Source organism: Neoarius graeffei, chromosome 4, assembly GCF_027579695.1.
Source record: "Neoarius graeffei isolate fNeoGra1 chromosome 4, fNeoGra1.pri, whole genome shotgun sequence".
NCBI lineage: Eukaryota > Metazoa > Chordata > Actinopteri > Siluriformes > Ariidae > Neoarius > Neoarius graeffei.
In genome coordinates, this window is record NC_083572.1 from 75,646,934 (window position 1) to 75,673,004 (window position 26,071).

A 26,071-nucleotide genomic window follows, 5' to 3' on the forward strand; every position below is an offset into this window, starting at 1 on the left:
GATGTCGTCGAGGTAGACAAAAACGTATAGGTTAATCATGTCCCTTAAGACGTCGTTGATTAGGGCCTGAAAAACAGCTGGTGCGTTGGTGAGTCCGAAGGGCATCACCTGGTATTCGTAGTGCCCAGACGGGGTGTTAAAGGCAGTCTTCCACTCGTCTCCCTGTCGGATACGGATGAGGTGGTATGCGTTCCGTAGGTCCAACTTGGTGAAGACGGTGGCGCCTTGGAGCAGGTCGAAAGCTGTGGACATCAGCGGAAGGGGATATCGGTTGCGCACAGTGATCTTATTCAGGCCCCTGTAATCAATACATGGTCGGAGCCCCCCATCCTTCTTGCCGACAAAGAAGAAGCCGGCTCCAGCAGGTGAAGTGGAGGGTCGAATAAACCCAGAGACCAGGGCATCTTTGAGGTATTCCTCCATGGCCTTGCGTTCTGGCTGAGAGAGTGAAAACAGTCTGCCACGAGGAGGGGTAGTCCCAGGGAGCAAGTCGATGGCACAGTCGTAGGCCCGGTGCGGAGGAAGAACGGCGGCCCTGCTCTTGCTGAATACCTCCTTGAGATCCCAGTACTCTGTGGGAACTTGAGATAACTCGGTGAGATCAGGGGGCTCGGCAGGAGACACAGGAGAGCTAGAGAGCAGACAAGAGGCATGGCATGCAGGGCCCCATTCCACAACCTGGCTTGTTACCCAGTCTATGCGAGGGTTGTGGCGAGTAAGCCAAGGAAGGCCTAGAATAACTGGGAACTCAGGTGAAGGAATCAGGTGCAGGGATATTTCTTCCTTGTGACCTTGAGACTGGAGGAAAACTGGAGAAGTAACTTGGGTGACTCTTCCATCACCTAACGCTTGGCCATCGAGGGCAGACACAGACAGTGGGACTTCAAGAGGTGCAGTCGGAATATTGATGCTTTGGGCGAAGTGAATATCCATAAAGTTCCCAGCCGCCCCTGAGTCTATCAAAGCTTGACAAGAGTGGACAGACTCACCCCAGGAGATGGAGACCGGGATGTAGATTCCTTGGCCAGGGAGTCCGGGAGAGAGGGTAGGCCCCGTCACAACCCTCCCTCGGCTGGACGGGGCAGTCCTTTTCCCAAGAGTTCGGGACATGATGCTCGGAAGTGACCAGGCTTGCCACAGTAGATGCAGCACTTGTCCCTCCTTCTGCGCTCCCTCTCAGATGTGGAGAGGCGAGTACGACCCACTTGCATGGGTTCTGGACAGTCACTGAAGGAGGTAGACGGTCTCCAGGTAGAGGTAGGGAGGCTGGGGGGGCTCAAGGCTTGGTGGCGTTCTCTCATCCTGTTGTCCAGACGAATAGCATGTGAGATGAGGGTTTCGAGGTCACTTGGGCATCCAATAGAGGCCAGACCGTCCTTGATGGGGTCAGACAGACCATGGTGGAAGGCTGACACCAGGGCAGTCTCGTTCCATCCACTTACTGCTGCGAGTGTTCGGAACGAGATGGCGTAATCTGCGACGCTTCCTCCTTGCCGGATGGACATGAGCTTTCGGGCTGCGTCGGTACTGATGTCTGCCTGATCGAAGACCCGAAGCATCTCTTCAGAAAACAGCTGGAAATCAAAGCACTCAGGTCCCTGTCTTTGCCAGATAGCAGTAGCCCAGGCTCGCGCCTTACCAGCTAATAAGGTGATCACAAAGGCAATCTTGCGGCGATCCGTAGTGTAGGTGGTAGGCTGAAGCTCAAAGGTGAGTTGACACTGGGTAAGGAACTCTCGGCACTCACTGTGCTTGCCGTCATACCTCTGTGGTGCAGGAAGGCTGGGTTCGCGAGGTGAAGAAGACAGCATTGCAGGAGGCACTGGAGCAGGAGTGGGAGCTGGATCAGGAGCAGGAACTGGATCAGGAGCAGGAGATGCAGGCAGAGATGTCAGCTGTGCCAGGGTTTTCCCAATTTGCTGAAGCAGTTCCTCGTGGCGAGCGAGGGCCTCACGTTGGCTGGTGAGCGTACGTCCATGAGCGTCCATGGTCGCTCCGAAGCGTGTCAAAGCTGCCATAATTCCCTGAAGGTTGGCCGGGTAGACAGTTGAAGCAGCCTCTGCTGAGTCGGTCATGACGGAGTCTTTCTGTTAGGGTTTTGCTGGGATTCGAACCTGGTTCGTTGGTGTGATAATCCAGCAAACCCCCACTAGGCCACCAGGGGGATGACTCAAATGCAGAGGCGTGAGGCGGAAGTAGAAAAAGAATCAAAAGGTTTATTTAAACTATATACACTATATACAGGCCAAAACAAAAGACAAAAAAAAAAACCAAAGAGTATAATCCAAAAGAAAAGCAAAGTGCAAAAATTCAAAAGCTAAGAAGATAAAAAAACACAGTACAAAGGAAACTGGAGATAAACATAACAGCACAAAGACTCCGTGACAAGAGGACTGAACTCAGGGGTATAAATAGACAAACTAATTAAGGACACAGGTGAAGATAATTAGGCAATTAACACAAACACAAAACACAGGAACAGTGGCGGCCTCTAGAGGCCAAAATAAACACGACATGAAAAGGAAATAACAGCGGCCTCTAGAGGCCAAAACAGTCCTAGTCCTAACAAGGGCTGTGTCTCACTGCTTGTGTTGCTTGACCTTAGTGCAGCATTTGATACCATTGATCATTCCATTCTTCTGGATAGACTAGAAAATGTTGTGGGAGTTAAGGGAACGGCCCTCTCCTGGCTCAGGTCTTATTTAACTGATTGCTATCAGTATGTTGATGTAAATGGTGATTTTTCTAGACATACTTAAGTAAAGTTTGGTGTTCCACAAGGTTCTGTCTTGGGTCCACTGCTTTTTTCTTTATATATGTTACCTCTGGGCGATATTATTCGTAAACATTGTATTAGTTTCCACTGTTATGCTGATGACACACAGCTGTATGTTTCTGCAAAACCTGATGAGAGACACCAGCTTAATAGAATTGAGGAATGTGTAAAGGACATTAGACACTGGATGCTTATTAACTTCCTTCTGCTTAACTCTGACAAGACTGAAGTACTTGTACTAGGACCACATACAGCTAGAAGTAAGTTTTCTGATTACACAGTAACTCTGGATGGCCTTTCTGTTTCTTCACGTGCAGCACTAAAAGACCTCAGAGTGATTATTGACCCCAGTCTTTCATTCGAAACTCACATTGATAACATTACCCGGATAGCTTTCTTTCATCTCAGAAATATTGCTAAGATAAGAAATCTAATGTCACTACATGACACGGAAAAACTAGTTCATGCTTTTGTTACCTCCAGGTTGGATTACTGTAATGCCTTACTGTCTGGATGTTTCAATAAGTGCATAAACAAGTTCCAGTTAGTTCAAAATGCAGCAGCAAGAGTCCTTACTAGAACTAGAAAATATGACCACATCACCCCTGTCTTATCCACACTGCACTGGCTCCCAATCAAATTTCGTATTGATTATAAAATACTACTATTGACCTTTATAGCACTAAATGGTCTCGCACCACAGCACCTGAGTGAACTTCTGGTCCTCTATGACCCGCCACGCCTACTTGGATCAAAAGGTGTAGGGTATCTGCTGGTACCTCGTATAGTGAAGGCTACATCAGGGGGCAGAGCCTTTTCTTACAAAGCCCCACAGTTATGGAACAGCCTTCCAAGTGATGTTCGGGAATCAGACACAGTCTCAGTGTTTAAGTCTAGGCTGAAAACATATCTGTTTAGTCAAGCCGTGTGTTAATAGTGTTTATGAGGTAAAGGAGTAGATCTGGAGGGTCCTCAAAGTCAAACAGAGTGTTTTGGTAAACTGGGATGTATGGATGCTGTCAGTCCCCCACTCGCTTGCTCACTCGAGTTTGTTGACAGTGTAGTGGCTGCTGCTTTATGTCCCGGGGCTCCCTCATGCCTGTGTTACCTTCTGGCTCTCCCCTTTTAGTTATGCTGTCATAGTTAGTTGCCGGAGTCCCTGCTTGTACTCGGTGCAATATGTATACTGTTCCTACTTATTCAGATGACATTGGACATACCTAACAACCTGTGTATCCAGCGCTATCTGAATCATCTCATCTCATCTCATCTCATTATCTCTAGCCGCTTTATCCTTCTACAGGGTCGCAGGCAAGCTGGAGCCTATCCCAGCTGACTACGGGTGAAAGGCGGGGTACACCCTGGACAAGTCGCCAGGTCATCACAGGGCTGACACATAGACACAGACAACCATTCACACCTACGGTCAATTTAGAGTCACCAGTTAACCTAACCTGCATGTCTTTGGACTGTGGGGGAAACCGGAGCACCCGGAGGAAACCCACGCGGACACGGGGAGAACATGCAAACTCCGCACAGAAAGGCCCTCGCCGGCCCCGGGGCTCAAACCCAGGACCTTCTTGCTGTGAGGCGACAGCGCTAACCACTACACCACCGTGCTGCCCCCTATCTGAATCAGGTTTGTTCTAAATATGGTTTCCCTTTCGGGCACTCTCATCTTGTTAGAATTTGGTAAAGAAAAAAATAAAATATTATTTACCAGCTTAAGGTCGGTCCATATTGTGAAATACCGTGACCGAGGTCTTGAAAATACTGACCTCGCCTGGCTCAGAGGCCTTGGCCAGTATTTTCAAGACCTCGGTCACAGTATTTCACGATATGGACCTCCCAGCTGGTAAATAATATATGTTAATTTATAATCTTGTTTATAGTGATTTTAGTTTTTAGTATAGACCAGCTGAAACTGTGAAGGCTGTCTTACTGTTTTGAAAAAGATTTCATATGCATTTTACAGATTTATTCTGATATTTATCTGTACATAGGATTATAAACCAGCCAACGATGACGTTTCATATGCATTTTAAGGAATGTGTATTCCAAGAGTTAAATATAATGACTTTGAAGCTTTTTGTGTCAAAACAAGAAAATAGTTCCTTTCCAGAAGCCATCAAACTCTGATTGGGCCAGAACTTTTTCAATCTCCAGTATGAAAATCACTGATCACCAAAGCACCAGATAGACTTTCTATGACATCCTCTACCATACAATACAATTATCTACGGTATATACACTGTACACAGACTGAGCACTACATGTTAAAATAATTTTGTACATCCATTTATTATACTTCTTGATTTCCCCATTTTGGCACATTAGGAGTTAATTCTGCTACACGGACACCAAATTACTGTTGGTATCATGGTCACATAACACATAATTGCTCTCCCAGGATTTAAACACTGTCTGGTTACATAAAGACCACCAAACAGACAAAAGGATGTACACACAGTGTTTTAGTTATCATTTATTTGCTTATAAAACCAAAATGGCACAGAGCTGGTTTAGTGACGTTCTTACAGGCAGCGTGTAGGAAGAGATTAAAAAAAAAAAGTGTACAATAGCTAAACATCACTCATTTTATCATACAGAAGGATCAAAATAACTACATTCTCAAATATCTGAGCCATTTTTAAGTGCCGTTAGAAAGTACAAAAAAAGAAGAACGATATTTATTCATAAAGACAACACTACCTGAAAGAGGTCGAGCGATTCTAGGGGTCTCGAAAGATTTGCCTGGATTACAGCGTAGCGATCCCACAGCTCAAATTCACACAGCACATTTTTAATGTCACAACATGGTACAAGTTCAAGTCAAAAAAGGCACCACACAATACAACTCACTCACGAGGAGACTTTTGCCACACACAAATGTCACCAACAAAGTTTAAGGCGAATGTCATGTGCAAAAAATTTGAGAAACAGACACTCTACTCTCTATTTAACCTCTCCTATTAAAATGTGCTTTTTTTCACCTCTAGGCTTCGGATTTGTGTTTTTATTAACATCCAAGATGTGCTGAATTTAAACAGGATGCTTGCATTAATCAGAAGGTGTGCGGGCCGAGGCATAGGGTGAAACAAGGCCCCTTTCTTTACAGACTCAGTTCCTGTAGCTTTTCCGTCCCTCTCCCTCTTTAAGAAACGTCCATATTAGTGTGTTGACTATGTCGGGCTGGTCCTGTTGGAGCCAGTGACTTGCGCCAGAGATGATGTTCAGGCGGAAGTGGTTACGGATGTAGAGGCGACAGGCCTCGGCCATGTCCTGCTCGAGAAAGGCGTCCCTCTCACCCCACAGGAGCAGCACTGGCGAGCGCACTTCACTCTGATTGAGAGGGAGGAAACTGCAAAAGCAGGCAGACATGGTAACAAATGCTGAATAAAAACACACAAAACAAACTGCATTGTCAGACACACTGAGTAATGTACACATGGTAACCCAAATTCTCCTGTGTACATATACACGTGCATGTTTAAAGTGCATATTCTGGACCAATTTCGTGCTTTATTTATATGAAAGTATGTCCCTTTACACACTCATCCAGAAGGGTAATTTTGTACAAGGCCATCTGTCTACAGCAGGAAAAAATAAAATAAAACGCGTCTGGAAAAATCCCAAGGGAGTCTGGAGCCAGATTCGTGACGTTACCTGCGGAAGCGCCAGCAGGCTGCGCGAGCTTTGCACGGTTTCAGTGCACAGCCTGTGTACACCAAGCGCTCCCATTTCTCTCTCATTGTCCGGTCTTTTGGAAAACGATGAGTACTAATCCCATCAAGATTGGTGTTGCGACACCCTCCTATGATACATCTGTTAACCATTTTAATAATTACGCGATAATATTGAAGAAATTTGCAGAAAACCACCAGGTCGTTTTCTCATAAACAAACCAGCGCTGACATAGGATTCGGAAGGAGGCGTCCCGCACGTGAGGTCACGAAAATCAACGTTTGCCGGGAAATCCAAATGCCAAGTTTTTTCAGAGGCGGACCAATTTGCCTCAAATGGCTTGATTTCAACTGAATTTTTCTGGTATTGCGCAAGGTAAAAAAATTGCACAAAATGCAAAGTGTGACAGATATTTGACCAAAGTTTAATATAAAATAGGAGAATTACATTGATCTTGCTCCTGAATTTACCGGTGATCTGCACTTTAAAGTGACACAGGTCGATGTGCTGCTTCAGGAATCATTTAATCCAGTGTTTCTCAACCACTGAGCCACAGCTTCTTCGCCTCATTAAGCTACAGTCACGGCAGCTCGTGATGCTTTGCGGTGGGTTATCGATGAAAATGAGGCATTCTGGTGGCGATATACATGTGAGCTAAAATTTGTGGTCACACAGTAGGTGAACAGTTGACTGTCACGCCTTTGCGCATTTGAGCCAGGTGCAGCTCGAGCAACCGCATGTGCTGTGTGCGTGCGCTTGGGACCCAGTCGTTATGGGAAACACCTGACACTGATTTGAGCACAATCAGCACGCACAGATACGGAAGCTGTTTTCACAGAGGCTTTGCGAAGCATTATCACCATCACAGTCATGTTTGTTTCTAGCCATGTTTATAACACTGTTTAAATATCCTGCTTTCTGTTTTGCTTTTGTAAATATCACGCCTGCTAATAAACACTCTTCCTGCACTTAGATCCGTCTACCGCCGTCTATCTTGTAGTGTCCTGATTCCCAGATCTTTAACCCAGACACACATAAAAAGTTGCCCTCCTCCATGCTCTTCTAGGTTTTCATCTGTTTGTCTGTGTAGAACGATGTCTGCAGCACCAGGTAGTCTGAGATGTCGGGGAACTCGACGGATGGATAACTTTCCAACTTGTAGGAAAAATTCTTTTGTTAGCGTGTAAGGATCTATCCCATGGAGTGGTTTCTACATTTTTAATAACTTGCTTGTTTGCTGAACACAAACATGGCAATAAGTTCTTGTGTTAATGGACCGGACTCCACTTTTGGATCATTAATCCCTTTTGACTGAGAATGACCCGCATGCATGGTTTTATGTCGGCTTCTGGCACATCCATACAGTTTTAAATGCAATACCTACAATTAAAAACAGTTTGCTTTTATTGCAATTATTTAATTCCTGGGCTCTCAACAGGGAGTGATGTTGCATTCCATTAATACACTTTACAGTAGATTATTAGATTCTAATAGATGAGCCAAAATAATTGGGGGTCTTTTTTAATGGGCCCCGACTTGTTACAAGTATGAATAGGTGGGCCTCAAAGCAGAAAAGGTTGAGAACCCCTGATTTAATCCATTCCCCTTTTTGAATTGTTTGAGCTGATACCCATCCCCATAGCTGGTACGTATCATCTTGTTTTGATTCATTTTATTTCCTAATGCGGGCGGCACGGTGGTGTAGTGGTTAGCGTTGTCGCCTCACAGCAAGAAGGTCCGGGTTCGAGCCCCGTGGCCGGCAAGGGTCTCTCTGTGTGGAGTTTGCATGTTCTCCCCGTGTCCGCGTGGGTTTCCTCCAGGTGCTCCGGTTTCCCCCACAGTCCAAAGACATGCAGGTTAGGTTAACTGGTGACTCTAAATTGACCGTAGGTGTGAATGTGAATGGTTGTCTGTGTCTATGTGTCAGCCCTGTGATGACCTGGCGACTTGTCCAGGGTGTACCCCGCCTTTCGCCCGTAGTCAGCTGGGATAGGCTCCAGCTCGCCTGCGACCCTGTAGAACAGGATAAAGCGGCTAGAGATAATGAGATGAGATTTTATGAAAATACAAATCGAGAAGTGAAATTTCCAAATCTAAACGCACCTGGGAGCCTGAAGGCTCTCAATCGCTCGCTTTTGTGTGCGAGGCCGTCAGTGCCGCCATGTTTGCTGCGACCTCGCTCATTATAATACAGGGACCCAAAAAATTTTATATCATTTCACAATCTATTAACTTTGCCAATTCTTGTTCAATTGACCTCAAATTTTAACCGCATGTGTGGAAACAGGTCAAAATGTTGTTTAATGTTTTTTGTTTTTATCTTTTTAGGTATAGAAATGCCATTCACTGGAAAAAAAGGTGTTGTGTGTTAGAGTACACTCGAACACAGTCGAACAAGACTGCAGCGTGCATTTATGAGAGAATTCTCTAAAAATGCACCGACTGCAATGCAGATTTGGACACGGCACAAAAAGTTCAAAGAGGAAGGCTGTGTGTGCAGGGCAAAAGGATCTGGACGACCACCAGCATCGTTAGAGACGGTAGAATATTGAAAATTTGTGAAATCGTTCATGGAATCATGGAATCCACATACCTTTGAATTTCTCATTCAAATTTTGAGGAATACATTTTATATTGCTCAACATTAAGCCTGTTCAGTTTCATTTGCCTCGACTATGTAGTTTCTGGGATATTTACATCTCAAATGTCAAATTTTTTGAAACACCCTGTAATATAATGAGGATAAACATCAGCCGTTTCCGTACCCAAGTGTATACATTAGCGTGTGGTGTTTTTCCAGCTCATTCTCCTTCACAGGCATGAGGCAGCAGGCAATACAGCATGTGATTCAAGTACCTAGGGGTTATTCTAGCTCCACAGGGTACTATTCATCTGTTACATTGACCTCGGTCACTTTAACCAGTCTCCCATCCCACAAACACACAATATCCATCTCCAAATCCTCAAAGTGCATCTAAACTGCACTCCATGAGCTGATTAGCTTTTAGCCAGCTAACATGAGCATTGGTAACCATCAAGCTAAATAACCAAAGAAGCATATTTATGTACACAGGGCCCTCAGCTCGACTGTATATTCCCTCAAAAGGTTTCTTTGGCAGAAACTGCTTCCAAACATCATGGCTGGGGTTAAAGGTGTGAATGGGACACTTTTCTGAATCCCATTACCACTTGCTCCTCGAGGAATTGTGACCAGTCCTGCCCACATCTGGAAATTTCTTCTTTCTACTGACAGTGTGGGTGTTGAAGGCTTTTGCATAATTATCATATACTCGGTAGTGCACATGCATTTTCTTAGCACTGATGTAAATATCACTGAACTCTTTGCAATTCTGTCAACTTCCTCACACACACACACCTCTGCCGATGGAGGACTCAGTCATGCATGCACCTCTCACATGCTCACAACACATCCTCAGTGTGTGATGCAGAACTCTCTCATGGAAATCTGCACAGTCAAGAAAATACAACGTATAGCCTGCATATAATACATGCGTATTCCTTTGCTGTTTGTCATAGCACCTGCTAATGGACATCTCATCTCATTATCTCTAGCCGCTTTATCCTGTTCTACAGGGTCGCAGGCAAGCTGGAGCCTATCCCAGCTGACTACGGGCGAAAGGCGGGGTACACCCTGGACAAGTCACCAGGTCATCGCAGGGCTGACACAGACAACCATTCACACTCACATTCACACCTACGGTCAATTTAGAGTCACCAGTTAACCTAACCTGCATGTCTTTGGACTGTGGGGGAAACCCAGAGAAAACCCACGCGGACACGGGGAGAACATGCAAACTCTGCACAGAAAGGCCCTCGCCAGCCACGGGGCTCGAACCCAGACCTTCTTGCTGTGAGGCGATAGCGCTAACCACTACACCACCGTGCCGCCCGCCAATGGACATAAAATATGATAATCAGATAGTGTGATCTTGGTGAGGTTGACATTAAAAGGGGTATTAAAATTAAGTGTACGCTGACTGATCCTCGAGTTTGAACTGCGTGTCCTATTTTTAACGTAATGCTGAGAAACGGAATCAGAAGTAGAATTCATTCATCACAAGAGGGCAGCACTAGCTCAACTTTAGTGGTCACACTAGCATGCCACAAGCAGTGGAAAAGCTGAAGCGAGATGATTTGAGAGCCAGCATTACATCTGTTTTTAAGCAGCACCAAAGAAGAATAATCCCCTGCTGTTGCTATTGTATTGTTTACTAAGAAGCTTTTATTCCTACTGAGTAATAAATGTCAGCTATGTGCTCAGATTCTTTTATTTATTGTTTAAAGAATTTTTTTTTTTAAATTGCGAGCACGTGTGTGTGTGTGTGTGTCACACCTGAAAACATTTCTGTAGTAGTTGAGGGCAGCTGTAAGCGCTCCAGGCTGGGACAGGGCATACAGGTATGCCTCAAGGTCTTCGGTTGTCAGCCAACGGCCCTTAAGCCCGATTCCAGTGCTGCGGCTCGTGAACAAACTCTTCAGTGCCTACACATACACACCATGAAGATAAAGAAGCCTGAGCATATGAAAATATCTGCCTACCTACCACAACCACCTTACCGACTCACAAACCTACACATCGTACCCTGCCTGATTACCCCTACCATATACAGTGCCTACCATACCCAACAGAGTACCTACCTACTCGACCTTGCCTACCTAACTACCCTACACTCACCTTACCCTACCCACTTTCCCCACTCGATCCTGTTTATCCATCCATTTCACATATCTTCCTTCAATTATCTTGCACTTCTTTCTGGTCAGCTCTTTGAAACTTAAACTTTTGCAATTCTGTCATAACCTCAGCTTTTTTTTTTTTAAGATATTTTTTGGGCTTTTTGCACCTTTATTGGATAGGACAGTGTAGAGACAGGAAATGAGCGGGAGAGAGAGAGAGAGAGACGGGGAGGGATCGGGAAATGACCTCGGGCTGGAATCGAACCCGGGTCGCCCAGATTTATGGTATGGCGCCTTATCCACCTGAGCCACAACGCCCCCATAACCTCAGCTTTTTTAACATTCCTGTATCGGATTTGGATTCGGTTTCACTGATAAGCAGAGTGGATTGAAAAAAAAAAAATCAATCCCCACCCACAACAACCACCACAACACCACACACACATTATTATAAATGTCACAAAACACCTACATTACAGTTTCATGATGTGTCTGGTGTGTTTGGAAATATATAAAAGGCAAAGCAAGCGGACCACAAGAAACGAGCTGGTACATTAAGAATGCTGGTAAGTTTTGAAAGAGGTTCCAGCCCCATATCATACAGATGAAAGAGATAAAGAGGAAGAAACAGATTCAAACACTTAGTCTTTAGTACTGTGCTTCACTTTTAGCTATACAAACTTTAAATTGTTTAACTTCACATTATATTTTAATACTCCCATATTGTTATAACGCAGGTGTTGACAGTAATGTTCGAATACTAGTCATGCCATTACAGCACACTAATATAGTAGATAAGGCTGTTCACGACCTCTTCTTCCCAATCATGGCTGCTTTCACTTGAGTATTTCTATCTCTGTATCAGTTCAGGCACCTGGAGCGACCGGGCTGTTGGCTAATAAACCGGTGTCATTTGCAACATATACAAAATGCATCTGCATGTCGGAGAGTCTGAGAGTGAGTAAACCAGCATATTTGATTTGTCAAGTGGATATTATGTTATATTACGCATGTAGGCTGTGGACTAGCAGGAATAAATGTGTATTGACCTAATACTATTTCACCTAATCTATATTTAATTCAATAGTAAAGCGTTACCCATGCAACATCCACCCACACAAACAAACAGAAGGTGAAGCAGGTCCACCTTAAAGTCGTTGATGGAAAGCATAAGCTCCGGGAAGCGTGGGAGCTGGAAGAAAAAGAAGTAGCTGGACTTGAGCATCTGACTGGGGTGGCGTAGAGCGTAATCTGGGAAGCAGACAAAAGGAAAGGAGAAGTAAGAGAAGGGTGTTCGAGCACAGGATTCAGCATTAAGCAGAAGATACAGGGTACAGATAAAACCAGAGGGGAAAAAAAGAGGGGGAAAGAGATCTCGGAAGAAGCAGGCTGTAATTCTGGACAATAATTATTCTCTGAGAAATCAGTGCTATCCATCCTATCTGGAAAGCAGCATACGGCAAGATCATTTCCTCAGGATCCTTATTATGGGCAAAGTTAAAAGACAGCATCATTTCACCTCTTGAATCTGTTCATTGGATAAGAGTTGCTGCAAAAAAAAAAAAAGTCAGGGTAAGCAGAATCATCCGACTGCATTTGTTAAAAAGGATACATGCTGCCCAAATGGGAACATTTTTCCATTTCAAAATGTGAAAACGCTGCCAAACGGGGCAGATTTCTAAATGGAGTGCGAAATTTGCAACACACAGATCACACAAACTCCAGCATCTTCACCTGAAGTTCTCAGTAATTACCTCCTTAATGTCCTCCTCTAGGCAAAATGACAGGAACCAGATGGAGGAAGCCACACTGAGACAGCATCATACTCAGGATCTCGCAATAATCCCTCTGTTTCAATGTGCTAATCATGCTAATGTGTTCAATAATGAGTATGGAGCCTTTGGGCTTAGTGTGACTTGATGGGAACTTTTCGGCAGAACAACAAAATAGTAAGTTAGACAGCTTACCAGCAAACACACATGGATGAGGGCTGTTCAGCACGACCAACTTCACCACCATCTCAGGATAATGAATAGCAAAGAGCCAAGCAATAATGCCACCCCAGTCATGGCCCACCAGGAAACATCTGTTGTATCCTGAGGGAGATTCACACAGGAGACTGATGAGTGCTTGCGTTTGCACTTGCCTAAACATGACTTGCATGGCCTAAACTGAAAGTTTCTTCACATGGCCGTAAGCAGTGTTGAAGTTACTGAAGCAAAATGGGGCAATCGTCTTTCTACACATCACACGCATGTTTTGGTCTGTTTTCCTAGCCAAAAAGTGATGGAACAGGAAGTGATGTTGCACTGGAGTAGTGAGGGCACTGTTCCTTTAGAGTGTCCGTTTCATGATGAAGGACTCCTTCACATTCATCTATTACAAGTGCTGCCACGCTAAAGCCACCAGTATACAGGCTAACCTCTCCCGTAATTTATTTTCCCTCTGCAGTACAAGGTGCTGAGGTATCCAGGTAACATCCACCAGATTTCAGAACCTTCAATGACAAACTCCTTGTCTGCCACCTTCCTCCTTCAAGAACATCATTACGCACAACCCCCCATTACCAGTATTACCTCCTGTAGGATCAACACAATAGACACTTTACTGCTCTCACTCAGGGAATGTTAAACTTGGAGAATTTAATTAATGTTGTATATTTACACCAATATATTACATCCTTATCTAGAACGACTTACAGAAGTTCTTTGACGTCTAAACCAATAAATACATAATCTGTGGTTGGTAGAAGAGAGCAACTGGACTTGCTTGAAAAGTCTTGAAGACGTTTCGCCTCTCGTCCGAAAGGCATCCTCAGTTCTGTCTGTCTAATAGGGAGTATCAAGTATTTATCCTCTCATGGATCATCATAGAATCCGAATCAGAATGCTGATGGCTGCATTGTAGGTGGCTGATAGATGTCATAGACACCCACCTCTGTTCAGTGATGGTCGTTCCAGGTTGACCAAAATGAACGATCCTCTCTGGCCAAGATGTCCGCCAGTTTTCCGGAAGTCCTCTCATACTCCCGCACCAGTCGAAGGGAACTCATCCCAAAGTGCGTAGAAACATCTGTGAAGATACTCAGTCATCCAGGTACAAAGTAATCTGTGGTTGGTAGAAGAGAGCAACTAGACTTGCTTGGATAAATACTTGATACTCCCTATTAGACAGACAGAACTGAGGATGCCTTTCAGACAAGAGGCGAAACGTCTTCAAGACTTTTCAAGCAAGTCCAGTTGCTCTCTTCTACCAACCACAGATTACTTTGTACCTGGATGACTGAGTATCTTCACAGATATGTTTCTACGCACTTTGGGATGAGTTCCCTTCGACTGGTGCGGGAGTATGAGAGGACTTCCGGAAAACTGGCGGACATCTTGGCCAGAGAGGATCGTTCATTTTGGTCAACCTGGAACGACCATTACTGAACAGAGGTGGGTGTCTATGACATCTATCAGCCACCTACAATGCAGCCATCAGCATTCTGATTCGGATTCTATGATGATCCATGAGAGGATAAATACTTGATACTCCCTATTAGACAGACAGAACTGAGGATGCCTTTCGGACGAGAGGCGAAACGTCTTCAAGACTTTTCAAGCAAGTCCAGTTGCTCCCTTCTACCAACCACAGATTACTTTGTACCTGGATGACTGAGTATCTTCACAGACAATAAATACATACTGATTCGGACTCACTAGGTCACAGACATGTACCCCTTTTCAACCAATAGGAAACTGGTTCTTGAACCGGTTTCGTTCAAGCTTCTTTGAACCTTGGTGCCAGCTAGTGAACCAGCTCACATTTTCACCTGTTTTGAGTGGAACCGTTGTAATCAAGGATGTGTCATGAATGGAGGGCGTTACACAATACACAACGGAAGTGAAGACCAGTAGCAAGATGGCAGAGCTCGTTGATTACCTGCAAGCTTTTGTTCTGTTATTGCAGATATTGGTTTTCTTTCCATTTTTTCTGAAGCTGGATCCTTTTCCATTGTTGCGCTCTGCTTCCTCTCCAAACCACAACACACCCACTGAGGTCACAGTTCATGCTGGAAAAACCAGCAATATTTTTTCTTCACCTGAGTACCAACTTTCTAGGCACTGAATCTATTTATTACCTCACCCGCTACGGAGTAAGCAGGGCAAGGTATTGTTTTCGGTGGGGTTTCTTTGTAAATGATATTACGGGAAAACAGCTGGATCAATCTTCATGAATCTTTCATGATAGATGAGCACTGATCTCAAATAGAACCTCCAACATTTTGAGGGTCATCCAGTCAAGGTCAGCAAGATCATCAAAATTGTTTTTGTTGCGTCTACTGCCTCATATAGAGGCACTAGCCATTATGCCATCGTGCTGTAAGAATGTACTGCAAGTGTAACAATCGCGCACTGCGCATGCGTAAACACGTGTTCCGATTAAAATTGCCAGTGAGCATACACAATTCGGTTCACCATTCGAAATAAATGGACTAAAGAAATCGCTTTCAGACATGTTTAAGCGTATTACAGAGGGAAAGTGTGTTCCACTGAGCTCTAGCACCGGGCCTTTTCCGGGAAATGAGAGTTTGAGTCATGGTGACAGCGTGTGCATGTCAAAGAACAGTAAAGAACTTAAGAGTTTACCACTGTCTTAGTAATAAATCCTTATAAATATAAGGATAAATCCTTATAAGGATTTATAAATAAATATGCCATGTATGATTTACTCTTGAAAGTGGCCCATTTTGCATTTTCCTCATACAAATTTATGAAAATCTAGTATATATGAAGTGAACATTGTGCATGGTTTTTACAGATAATGTGTATGATGAATTACACCGTCTTTGTATGCTTCATGTAATGTTTGTAGTTTTAAATTATATTTTACAGTTTAAAATGTATATGCCTTTTATATGTAAATCCACATATGTTTATACATTTTAAACTGTAAAATATAATTTAAAACTACAAACATTACATGAAGCATACAAAGACGGTGTAATTCATCATACACATTATCTGTAAAAACCATGCACAATGTTCACTTCATACATACTAGATTTTCATAAATTTGTATGAGGAAAATGCAAAATGGGCCACTTTCAGGAGTAAATCATACATGGCATATATATTTATTTATAAACCCTTATAAGGATTTAGCCTTATATTTATAAGGATTTACTACGAAGACAGTGGTAAATTCTTATAAGTTCTTTACTGTTCTTTTTCATATGGGCGGTTCGGAGGTTTCAGTTTAAAAAATTGTAAGAGGTAAGAGTAGAATAATATAAAAAGTAGACACTGCCTCAATGTGTGTGATTTTATATATATTATATATACACACACACACACATACACACAATATTTACTGTACAGACATGGTACCAGAAAATAATTTTATTTACAAGCAGTCGCCACATGTACCCACAGGGTACCTATTTTTTTTGCAATATCTTCCTTCATATTCATCATAAGTGCTACCGGGTGAGGTTTGTTTTGCCTGGCAACACTTGTTTTTGGTTGAAAATGGCTGTGAATGGTTCAAAATTTGATGTGAGAACCATAACAGAACCTGTTCCCTGCTGGTTGAAAAGGGATACAAGAGTACCATCTGATTATATATTTAAAAAAAAAAAAAAGTTGGCAGGAATATAGTATGAAAACAGATTTTTTTTTGTTTTGTTTTATAAAGGGCTAATTTAAGTACTCCATGAAGAGGTAGGTCTTTAGTCATCACTTGACGATTGCCAGTGACTCAGCTGTTTGGACATCTCAGGGAAGTTCATTCCACCACCTCGGTGCCAGAACAGAAGGCCTTGATACACACCTTCCTCATATGCTGAGAGATGGTGGCCCAGTTGAACAGCGCTAGAGGATCAGAACTGCAATGCTTATAGCTGCTGCAACTGTTGTGTTGTACTTTTTGTATACAGCCGACTTGCTCAGCATGTATTTATTGCCTTGCATCTTGTCTGTTGGAACTACTGCACAACTTGCCAAATATTGATGGGTACAATCAACACTGGGGTACAATGTTCTCACGGTTCTATAATATATAGCAAGGATTTCATATTCTATAATACAGTGGTGCTTGAAAGTTTGTGAACCCTTTGGAATTTTCTATATTTCTGCATAAATGACCTAAAACATCAGATTTTCACACAAGTCCTAAAAGTAGATAAAGAGAACCCAGTTAAACAAATGAGACAAAAATTATACTTGGTCATTTATTTATTGAGGAAAATGATCCAATATTACATATCTGTGAGTGGCAAAAGTATGTGAACCTTTGCTTTCAGTATTTGGTGTGACCCCCATGTGCAGCAATAACTGCAACTAAACGTTTCCGGTAACTGTTGATCAGTCCTGCACACCAGCTTGGAGGAATTTTAGCCCATTCCTCCGTACAGAACAGCTTCAACTCCGGGATGTTGGTGGGTTTCTTCACATGAACTGCTCGCTTCAGGTCCTTCCACAACATTTCAATTGGATTAAGGTCAGGACTTTGACTTGGCCATTCCAAAACATTAACTTTATTCTTCTTTAACCATTCTTTGGTAGAACGACTTGTGCTTAGGATCATTGTCTTGCTGTGTGACCCACCTTCTCTTGAGATTCAGTTCATGGACAGATGTCCTGACAGTTTCCTTTAGAATTTGCTGGTATAATTCAAAATTCATTGTTCCATCAATGATGGCAAGCCGTCCTGGCTCAGATGCAGCAAAACAGGCCCAAACCATGATACTACCACCACCATGTTTCACAGATGGTATAAGGTTCTTATGCTGGAATGCAGTGTATTCCTTTCTCCAAACATAACACATCATTTAAAGCAAAAAGTTCTATTTTGGTCTCATCCGTCCACAAAACATTTTTCCAATAGCCTTCTGGCTTGTCCACATTTTCTTTAGCAAACTGCAGATGAGCAGCAATGTTCTTTTTGGAGAGCAGTGGCTTTCTCCTTGCAACCCTGCCATGCACACCATTGTTGTTCAGTGTTCTCCTGATGGTGGACTCATGAACATTAACATTAGCCAATGTGAGAGAGGCCTTCAGTTGCTTAGAAGTTACCCTGGGGTCCTTTGTGACCTCACCGACTATTACACACCTTGCTCTTGGAGTGATCTTTGTTGGTCGATCACTTCTGGGGAGGGTAACAATGGTCTTGAATTTCCTCTAATTGTACACAATCCGTCTGACTGTGGATTGGTGGAGTCCAAACTCTTTAGAGATGGTTTTGTAACCTTTTCCAGCCTGATGAGCATCAACAGCGCTTTTTCTGAGGTCCTCAGAAATCTCCTTTGTTCGTGCCATGAATCACTTCCACAAACATGTGTTGTGAAGCTCAGACTTTGATAGATCCCTGTTCTTTAAATAAAACAGGGTGCCCACTCACACCTGATTGTCATCCCATTGATTGAAAACACCTGACTAATTTCACCTTCAAATTAACTGCTAATCCTAGAGGTTCACATACTTTTGCCACTCACAGATATGTAATATTGGATCATTTTCCTCAATAAATAAATGACCAAGTATAATATTTTTGTCTCATTTGTTTAACTGGGTTCTCTTTATCTGCTTTTAGGACTTGTGTGAAAATCTGATGATGTTTTAGGTCATATTTATGCAGAAATATAGAAAATTCTAAAGGGTTCACAAACTTTCAAGCACCACTGTATGCACCAAGGCCTTGCACAGCACTCTCATTCTATTTATTTGTACACTCACTGTCCATTTTATTAGAGACACCTATACATTCATCTAAAATCAGCCAATCATGTGGCAACAGTGCAATGCAAGTTATTTAAAAGAGGGCGAGAAAAAAAAAAAAAAAAAAAAAAAAAACACCACTCACTCACAGCTTGAAGGTACAGGCCAAGATGTTTGCATAAGAGTCACATGAAACATCAAAATGAAGAAAATGATCTGTGACTTTGACCTTGGTAGGGTTGTTGGTGCTAGATGGGCTGGTTTGAATATTTCAGAAACTACTGATCTCCAAGAACACTTCGAGTTTACACAGAACGGTCAAAAAAAAAAAAAAACCCCGAGTGAGTGATATTTTCCTCTGATCTATTATAAATAACAGGCCGTTTCCACTCACAGAACCGCTAAACGCTCAATTTTTTCCCCTCCTTCCCCACTGCTACCCTGTGACTGACTGATGGTGGTGCAGTGGTTAACACCATCACCTCACAGCAAACATGTGCCAGGTTCAAACCTACTAGCTGCGTTTTTCTGTGTAGAGTTTACATGTTCTCCAGGTGTCAGCATATGTTTCCTCCTTCAGTCCAAAGAGACCTAGATTAAGGCAACTGGCTACTCAATTACTTGCGAGGGTATGAATGTTGTTCATCTCTGGGCAAGAGGCAGGCTTCGCCTATCTCAGGACTAACACAAGATCACCTGGGATTAGCTCCAACTTCCCCCACGACCCGAACAGATAAGTGGTATAGATAACTGCATGAATGTTTAGGTGTACAGGTGTTCTTCATAAAGTAAATGCCTAGAATGACAAGCTCTTTGCACTACTCCACATTGGCTACTTGGTTAACAGTTATCACTAATCACTCCACCCTACCACACAGTAATCTCCCATTTCTCCTGATAGGAGGTAGGTGTGTGTAAATAAACTACTACTAACCTCAACTACGGAAGCCGAGAGAGGCCCTTCATATAATCCTTTTTTTATTCACCTTGTTATCCCGAGATAACGACATAATTAATTCAGGATCTCGAGAAAACACCACAACTAATTCGAGATCTCGAGAAAACAGCTGAGAAATGGTTCATTCAGGTACGCCAAGAGACTTGTGATATGCTGACCTTGGGGCCATTTCTCATTCTGTATAGATGCAACGTTGGTCATTAGAATGTCTGGAATAATTGATCACCTAATAAGGCAATATTTTGATCAGGGGTCGACACAGGGAGAGATTGCATCAAGTTTAATAAGGGATAACTTCAAAATTAGTCCGCGGCACCTCCGCAGAAGACTGGCCCGGCTTCGTCTCTACTGACGGAGATAGTGATCCAGCTGAGATCATGAAATAATTGTTTTGTTTTCTCGAGATCTCGAATTAGTTGTGTTGTTTTCTCGAGATCCTGAATTAATTATGTCGTTATCTCGGGATAACAAGGTGAATTTAAAAAAAAAAAAAAAAAAAAAAAAAAAAGATATGAACGGCCTCTCGCGGCTTGTGTACTCAACCTATTTCAGACCAAAAAAAAAAAACCCAGTTTCATCTCACACTGTCCAGAATATCTATTGCAGTGTGAATAAGATTTCACATTCATTTAAAAAAAAAAAAAAACCCTCACTAGTCAGTGTTTGTGTTTAAGCTGTGAGCTGAAGTAACACCACATGCTGCATTTCTGGATCCTGTTTTTGTCTCGGTGTACACACCTGATTCAGCTTGTCAGCTAATGATCAAGCTCTTCATTAGCTGAATTAATTGTGTTTGAGCACAAAAATGAGTAAACAATGCAGAGCAGACTGACTGACACTAGAAAACACTGCTCTAGGGGAACATCATTAGCGCGTCACCTGAATACTTGTTGGAAAGCGATACATAAATGTCCTTACTGGCAATTCTGTGCACTGCAGCGGGTATACCAAAGGCTTCGACATCATCTGCAGTGAACTATGGTCAGTAGGAAGGCGTTAAAGTGCGTATCACGGGTAAATTCAGGAGCAAGATCAATGTAATTCTCCTATTTTATATTAAACTTTGGTCAAATATCTGTCACATTTTGCGCAATTTTTTTTTTTTTTTTACCTTGCACAATACCAGAAAAATTCAGTTGAAATCAAGCCATTTGAGGCGAATTGGTCCGCCTCTAAAAACTTGGCACTTGGATTTCCCGGCAAACACTGATTTTCGTGACGGCACGTGCGGGACGCCTCCTTCTGAATCCTACGTCAGCGCTGGTTTGTTTATGAGAAAACGACCTGGTGGTTTTCTGCAAATTTCTTCAACATTATCACGTAATTATTAAATTGGTTAACAGATGTATCGTAGGAGGGTGTAGCAACACCAATCTTGATGGGATTAGTACTCATCGTTTTCCAAAAGACCGGACAATGAGAGAGAAATGGGAGCGCTTGGTGTACACAGGCTGTGCACTGAAACTGTACAAAGCTCGCGCAGCCTGCTGGCGCTTCCGCAGGTGACATCACGAATCTGGCTCCAGACTCCCTTGGGATTTTTCCAGGCGCGTTTTGTTTTATTTTTTTTCTGCTGTAGACAGATGGCCTTGTGCAAAATTACACTTCTGGATGAGTGTGTAAAGGGACACATTTTATATATATATATATATATATATATCTCACACACACATACACACTATTTAGGCGGCACGGTCGTGTAGTGGTTAACGCTGTCACCTCACAGCAAGAAGGTCTGGGTTCGAGCTCCATGGCCGGCGAGGGCCTTTCTGTGCGGAGTTTGCATGTTCTCCCCGTGTCCGCATAGGTTTCCCCACAGTCCAAAGACATGCAGGTTAGGTTAACTGGTGACTCTAAATTGACCGTAGGTGTGAATGTGAGTGTGAATGGTTGTCTGTGTCTATGTGTCAGCCCTGTGATGACCTGGCGACTTGTCCAGGGTGTACCCCGCCTTTCGCCCGTAGTCAGCTGGGATAGGCTCCAGCTTGCCTGCGACCCTGTAGAACAGGATAAAGCAGCTAGAGATAATGAGAATATGAATAAATAAATATATATATATATATATATATATATATATATATATATATATATATATATATATATATATATATATATATATATATAAATTTTTTTTTTAAATAAATAAAAAATAATAAATTGGTCCAGAATATGCACTTTAAAGGAACAGTCCACTGTACTTCCATAATGAAATATGCCCTTATCTGAATTGAGACGAGCTTTGCGCGATCTCCCAGTCAGTCAGACTTGCTGTCACTCCTGTTAGCAATGTAGCTAGGCTCAGCATGGCCAATGGTATTTTTGGGGGCTGTAGTTAGATGCGACCAAACTCTTCCGCGTTTTTCCTGTTTACATAGGTTTATATGACCAGTGATATGAAACAAGTTCAGTTACACAAATTGAAACGTAGCGATTTTCTATGCTATGGAAAGTCCGCACTATAATGACAGGCGTACTAACACCTTCTGCGCGCTTCGGCAGCGCATTGATATCTGAGCTCCGTATCAATGCGCTGCCGAAGCGCGCAGAAGGTGTTAGTACGCCTGTCATTATAGTGCGGACTTTCCATAGCATAGAAAATCGCTACGTTTCAATTTGTGTAACTGAACTTGTTTCATATCACTGGTCATATAAACCTATGTAAACAGGAAAAACGCGGAAGAGTTTGGTCGCATCTAACTACAGCCCCAAAAAATACCATTGGCCATGCTGAGCCTAGCCACATTGCTAACAGGAGTGACAGCACGTCTGACTGACTGGGAGGTCACGCAAAGCTCGGAGAGGTACGGAGCAGCTCGTCTCAATTCAGATAAGAGCATATTTCATTATGGAAGTACGGTGGACTGTTCCTTTAAGGATTCATCCTGTGGCTAGTTTTGCTAGCTGTAGAGATAGCTAGTTCCCTTGAAGTTTAGCTATTCTGGCTCTTATGGTAATTACCATCACAGTTTAGGACCATTAGTCTAGATAGGGGTCCAAGTTAAAGATGTAGTAGTTGATTAAGCATGCTGCCCTTAAATTGATCTCCCCAAATGCTTCCATTTAGCTAAATGCAAATAAACTATCTTCTCTGAATTGTTTTCATGATGTCCATTTGTCAGGTTTAAATCATGAAGTTGAACCTGCTGCTTCTGGCAGAGAAGAAAAAAAAATTACACAAAATGAGAGAATAATAGAGAACAAAAGTGATACTGGTGTCCACCCTGAGGATTGTAGTAACTAGTGGAGGACAGACAGACAGATAGATGCACCCTAAATTGGTATGTTTATAAGGACACTTAACCTTTTAACACCACCCCCCTAATACCCACCTCAAGTAAAATTGCAGTACAAATGCAATATTACTAATAGTACTACAGTATTTTCAGGTCATTTTTTACTGCATTACTGAAATACTGTATGTTCGATTGAGCCGAGATCTGGTAACTGAAGACGTGATTTACAGCATTCATCTGTATTTACTGAGCCCTTGTGTCTTATGGATGGGACGGTGTCATCCTGGAAGAGAGCATTCCCATTAGGATAGAAATGTTTCATCATGGGTAAAATGATCAGTCAGAAGAATTTTGTACTGATTTGCAGTCCCCTCTAAAGGGAACAAGTAGACCCAAACCATGTATACATTTCCCACCCCAGCCTCGTGTGCCGAGACTCTACTAATATTGATCCGTTAATCAAATTTCATGGCGAGGTTCAAAAACACGATCAGACACGCTAATCATAAGTAAATCAGTTATTACAGATGCAAAACGAAGCTGAAACAGGAGCGTGTACAGGGAAGAGTAAGAGCCAAAGGAAAACGAAGCAGAAACAACTAGCTTATAGAAAACAATGCATGATGTCTCAAATTACCTTAAAATGTATTAGTATGTACTGATGTTTTTCCATTTAAGTGGGTTTGTACGAGAGAAGTGGTCAATACGAATATCAACTATGGCAAATTGTTAAAAATGCATGTCATGTAAACACCAGTGCCAGAGTGATCAGCGCTACTTCTTAGTACCCAATCAACAGTGTGTGTGTTATACCAAAGAAAGTCTACTCTAATTTATGGAAAAACCAGTCAAACCATGTACATCTGGTGAAACTACCCTGTCAGCTGAAGGTCATGTGAGTGAAAGAGTGCATTAATGCAGACAGCACTGCTTATCACTTTACCACCACAACAGCCTTCATCAGCAACTCTAATCCATTTGGATTTTTATTTAAGGAAGAAAAAAAAAAACCACACAGTGAGAAAGTCAAGCTCACTCTTCTTACCCAGATACTCCACTATATCCCTGATGTCCGTGACGAGGTAGTCGAGCCGGTAGCACTCAGTGGAGGGAGGCAGGTCAGATTCGCCGTAGCCCCTCATATCCACAGCCACCACACGGAACTCGCTCTTAAACTCCCTCAGCTGGTGCCTCCACGAGAACCTGATGAGGAAATGAGGGTATCACATACACTGCACAGGGAGAGAACTAGTCTGATTACATGACTGCCTGGTCATTATGGTTTTATTATGGATCATGTTCATTATGGATACTTAATTATAATGTACCCAAGAATAATGCATTTATACTCAAGCTGGCAATATGACAATCTCCATACAATGACCCATTATCACAATGTACTTGTCTGTTCCCAGTTATTTTTATACAAGGCATTTTTGTAAATATTTTGATTTGCTGTGAACTGAATATTTAAATTTATGAAAGGCTTTCAAACGTTTCAGAATTGAATTCCACCCCCAGTGTTGAATTTATATTTGTAGACATTAAATAAATCGGTTGTCTTCATCATGACGCTACTTGATTTGTCATGACACCCACACTTAATCTGCACTGCTATCAACAGCTTTGCATACACGCAGCCAAATAAACTAAGAATTATAACTCCGATTAAATCAGTAGATCAATTTTGTCCAGTTGAAGGAAATGGATAATTATTTAATAATCCATTAAATACAAATCATATAGTGGTGCTTGAAAGTTTGAACCCTTTAGAATTTTCTACTGTATATTTCTGCATAAATGACCTAAAACATCATCCGATTTTCACACAAGTCCTAAAAGTAGATAAAGAGAACCCAGTTAAACAAATGAGACAAAAATATTATACTTGGTCATTTATTTATTGAGGAAAATGATCCAATATTACATATCTGTGAGTGGCAAAAGTATGTGAACCTCTAGGATTAGCAGTTAATTTGAAGGTGAAATTAGAGTCAGGTGTTTTCAATCAATGGGATGACAATCAGGTGTGAGCGGGCACCCTGTTTTATTTAAAGAACAGGGATCTATCAAAGTCTGATCTTCACAACACGTTTGTGGAAGTGCATCATGGCACGAACAAAGGAGATTTCTGAGGACCTCAGAAAAAGCGTTGTTGATGCTCATCAGACTGGAAAAGGTTACAAAACCATCTCTAAAGAGTTTGGACTCCACCAATCCACAGTCAGACAGATTGTGTACAATTGGAGGAAATTCAAGACCATTGTTACCCTCACCAGGAGTGGTCGACCAACAAATCACTCCAAGAGCAAGGCATGTAATAGTCGGTGAGGTCACAAAGGACCCCAGGGTAACTTCTAAGCAACTGAAAGCCTCTCTCACATGGGCTAATGTTCATGAGTCCACCATCAGGAGAACACTGAACAACAGTGGTGTGCATGGCAGGGTTGCAAGGAGAAAGCCACTGCTCTCCAAAAAGCACATTGCTGCTCGTCTGCAGTTTGCTAAAGATCACATGGACAAGCCAGAAGGCTATTGGAAAAATATTTTGGGGATGGATGAGACCAAAATAGAACTTTTTGGTTTAAATGAGAAGCATTATGTTTGGAGAAAGGAAAAAAAACCCCAACACTGCATTCCAGCATAAGAGCCTTATCCCATGTGTGAAACATGGTGGTGGTAGTATCATGGTTTGGGCCTGTTTTGCTGCATCTGGGCCAGAACGGCTTGCTGTCATTGCTGGAACCATGAATTCTGAATTATACCAGCAAATTCTAAAGGAGGACATCCGTCCATGAACTGAATCTCAAGAGGAGGTGGATCATGCAGCAAGACAACGACCCTAAGCACACAAGTCGTTCTACCAAAGAATGGTTAAAGAATAAACTTACTGTTTTGGAATGGCCAAGTCAAAGTCCTGACCTTAATCCAATTGAAACGTTGTGGAAGGACCTGAAGCGAGCAGTTCATGTGAGGAAACCCACCAACATCCCAGAGCTGAAGCTGTTCTGTACGGAGGAAT

The 26,071-nt window shown here is 42.6% G+C and overlaps 1 protein-coding gene across 1 annotated transcript in view; it reads right to left on the reverse strand.

Moving 5' to 3' along the window:
* Positions 1-5,248: 5,248 nt before the first annotated feature.
* Positions 5,249-26,071, reverse strand: part of ephx4 (epoxide hydrolase 4) — a 33,402-nt gene continuing 12,579 nt past the window's right edge. Inside the window, exons 3-7 of the mRNA XM_060919722.1 lie at positions 24,095-24,252; positions 13,126-13,254; positions 12,306-12,409; positions 10,815-10,963; positions 5,249-6,137 (exon numbers count right to left, since the gene is read on the reverse strand). Coding sequence (XP_060775705.1) covers positions 5,897-6,137; positions 10,815-10,963; positions 12,306-12,409; positions 13,126-13,254; positions 24,095-24,252 — 781 coding nt within the window. The 3' untranslated portion in view covers positions 5,249-5,896. The remainder of the gene's footprint in view (positions 6,138-10,814; positions 10,964-12,305; positions 12,410-13,125; positions 13,255-24,094; positions 24,253-26,071) is intronic.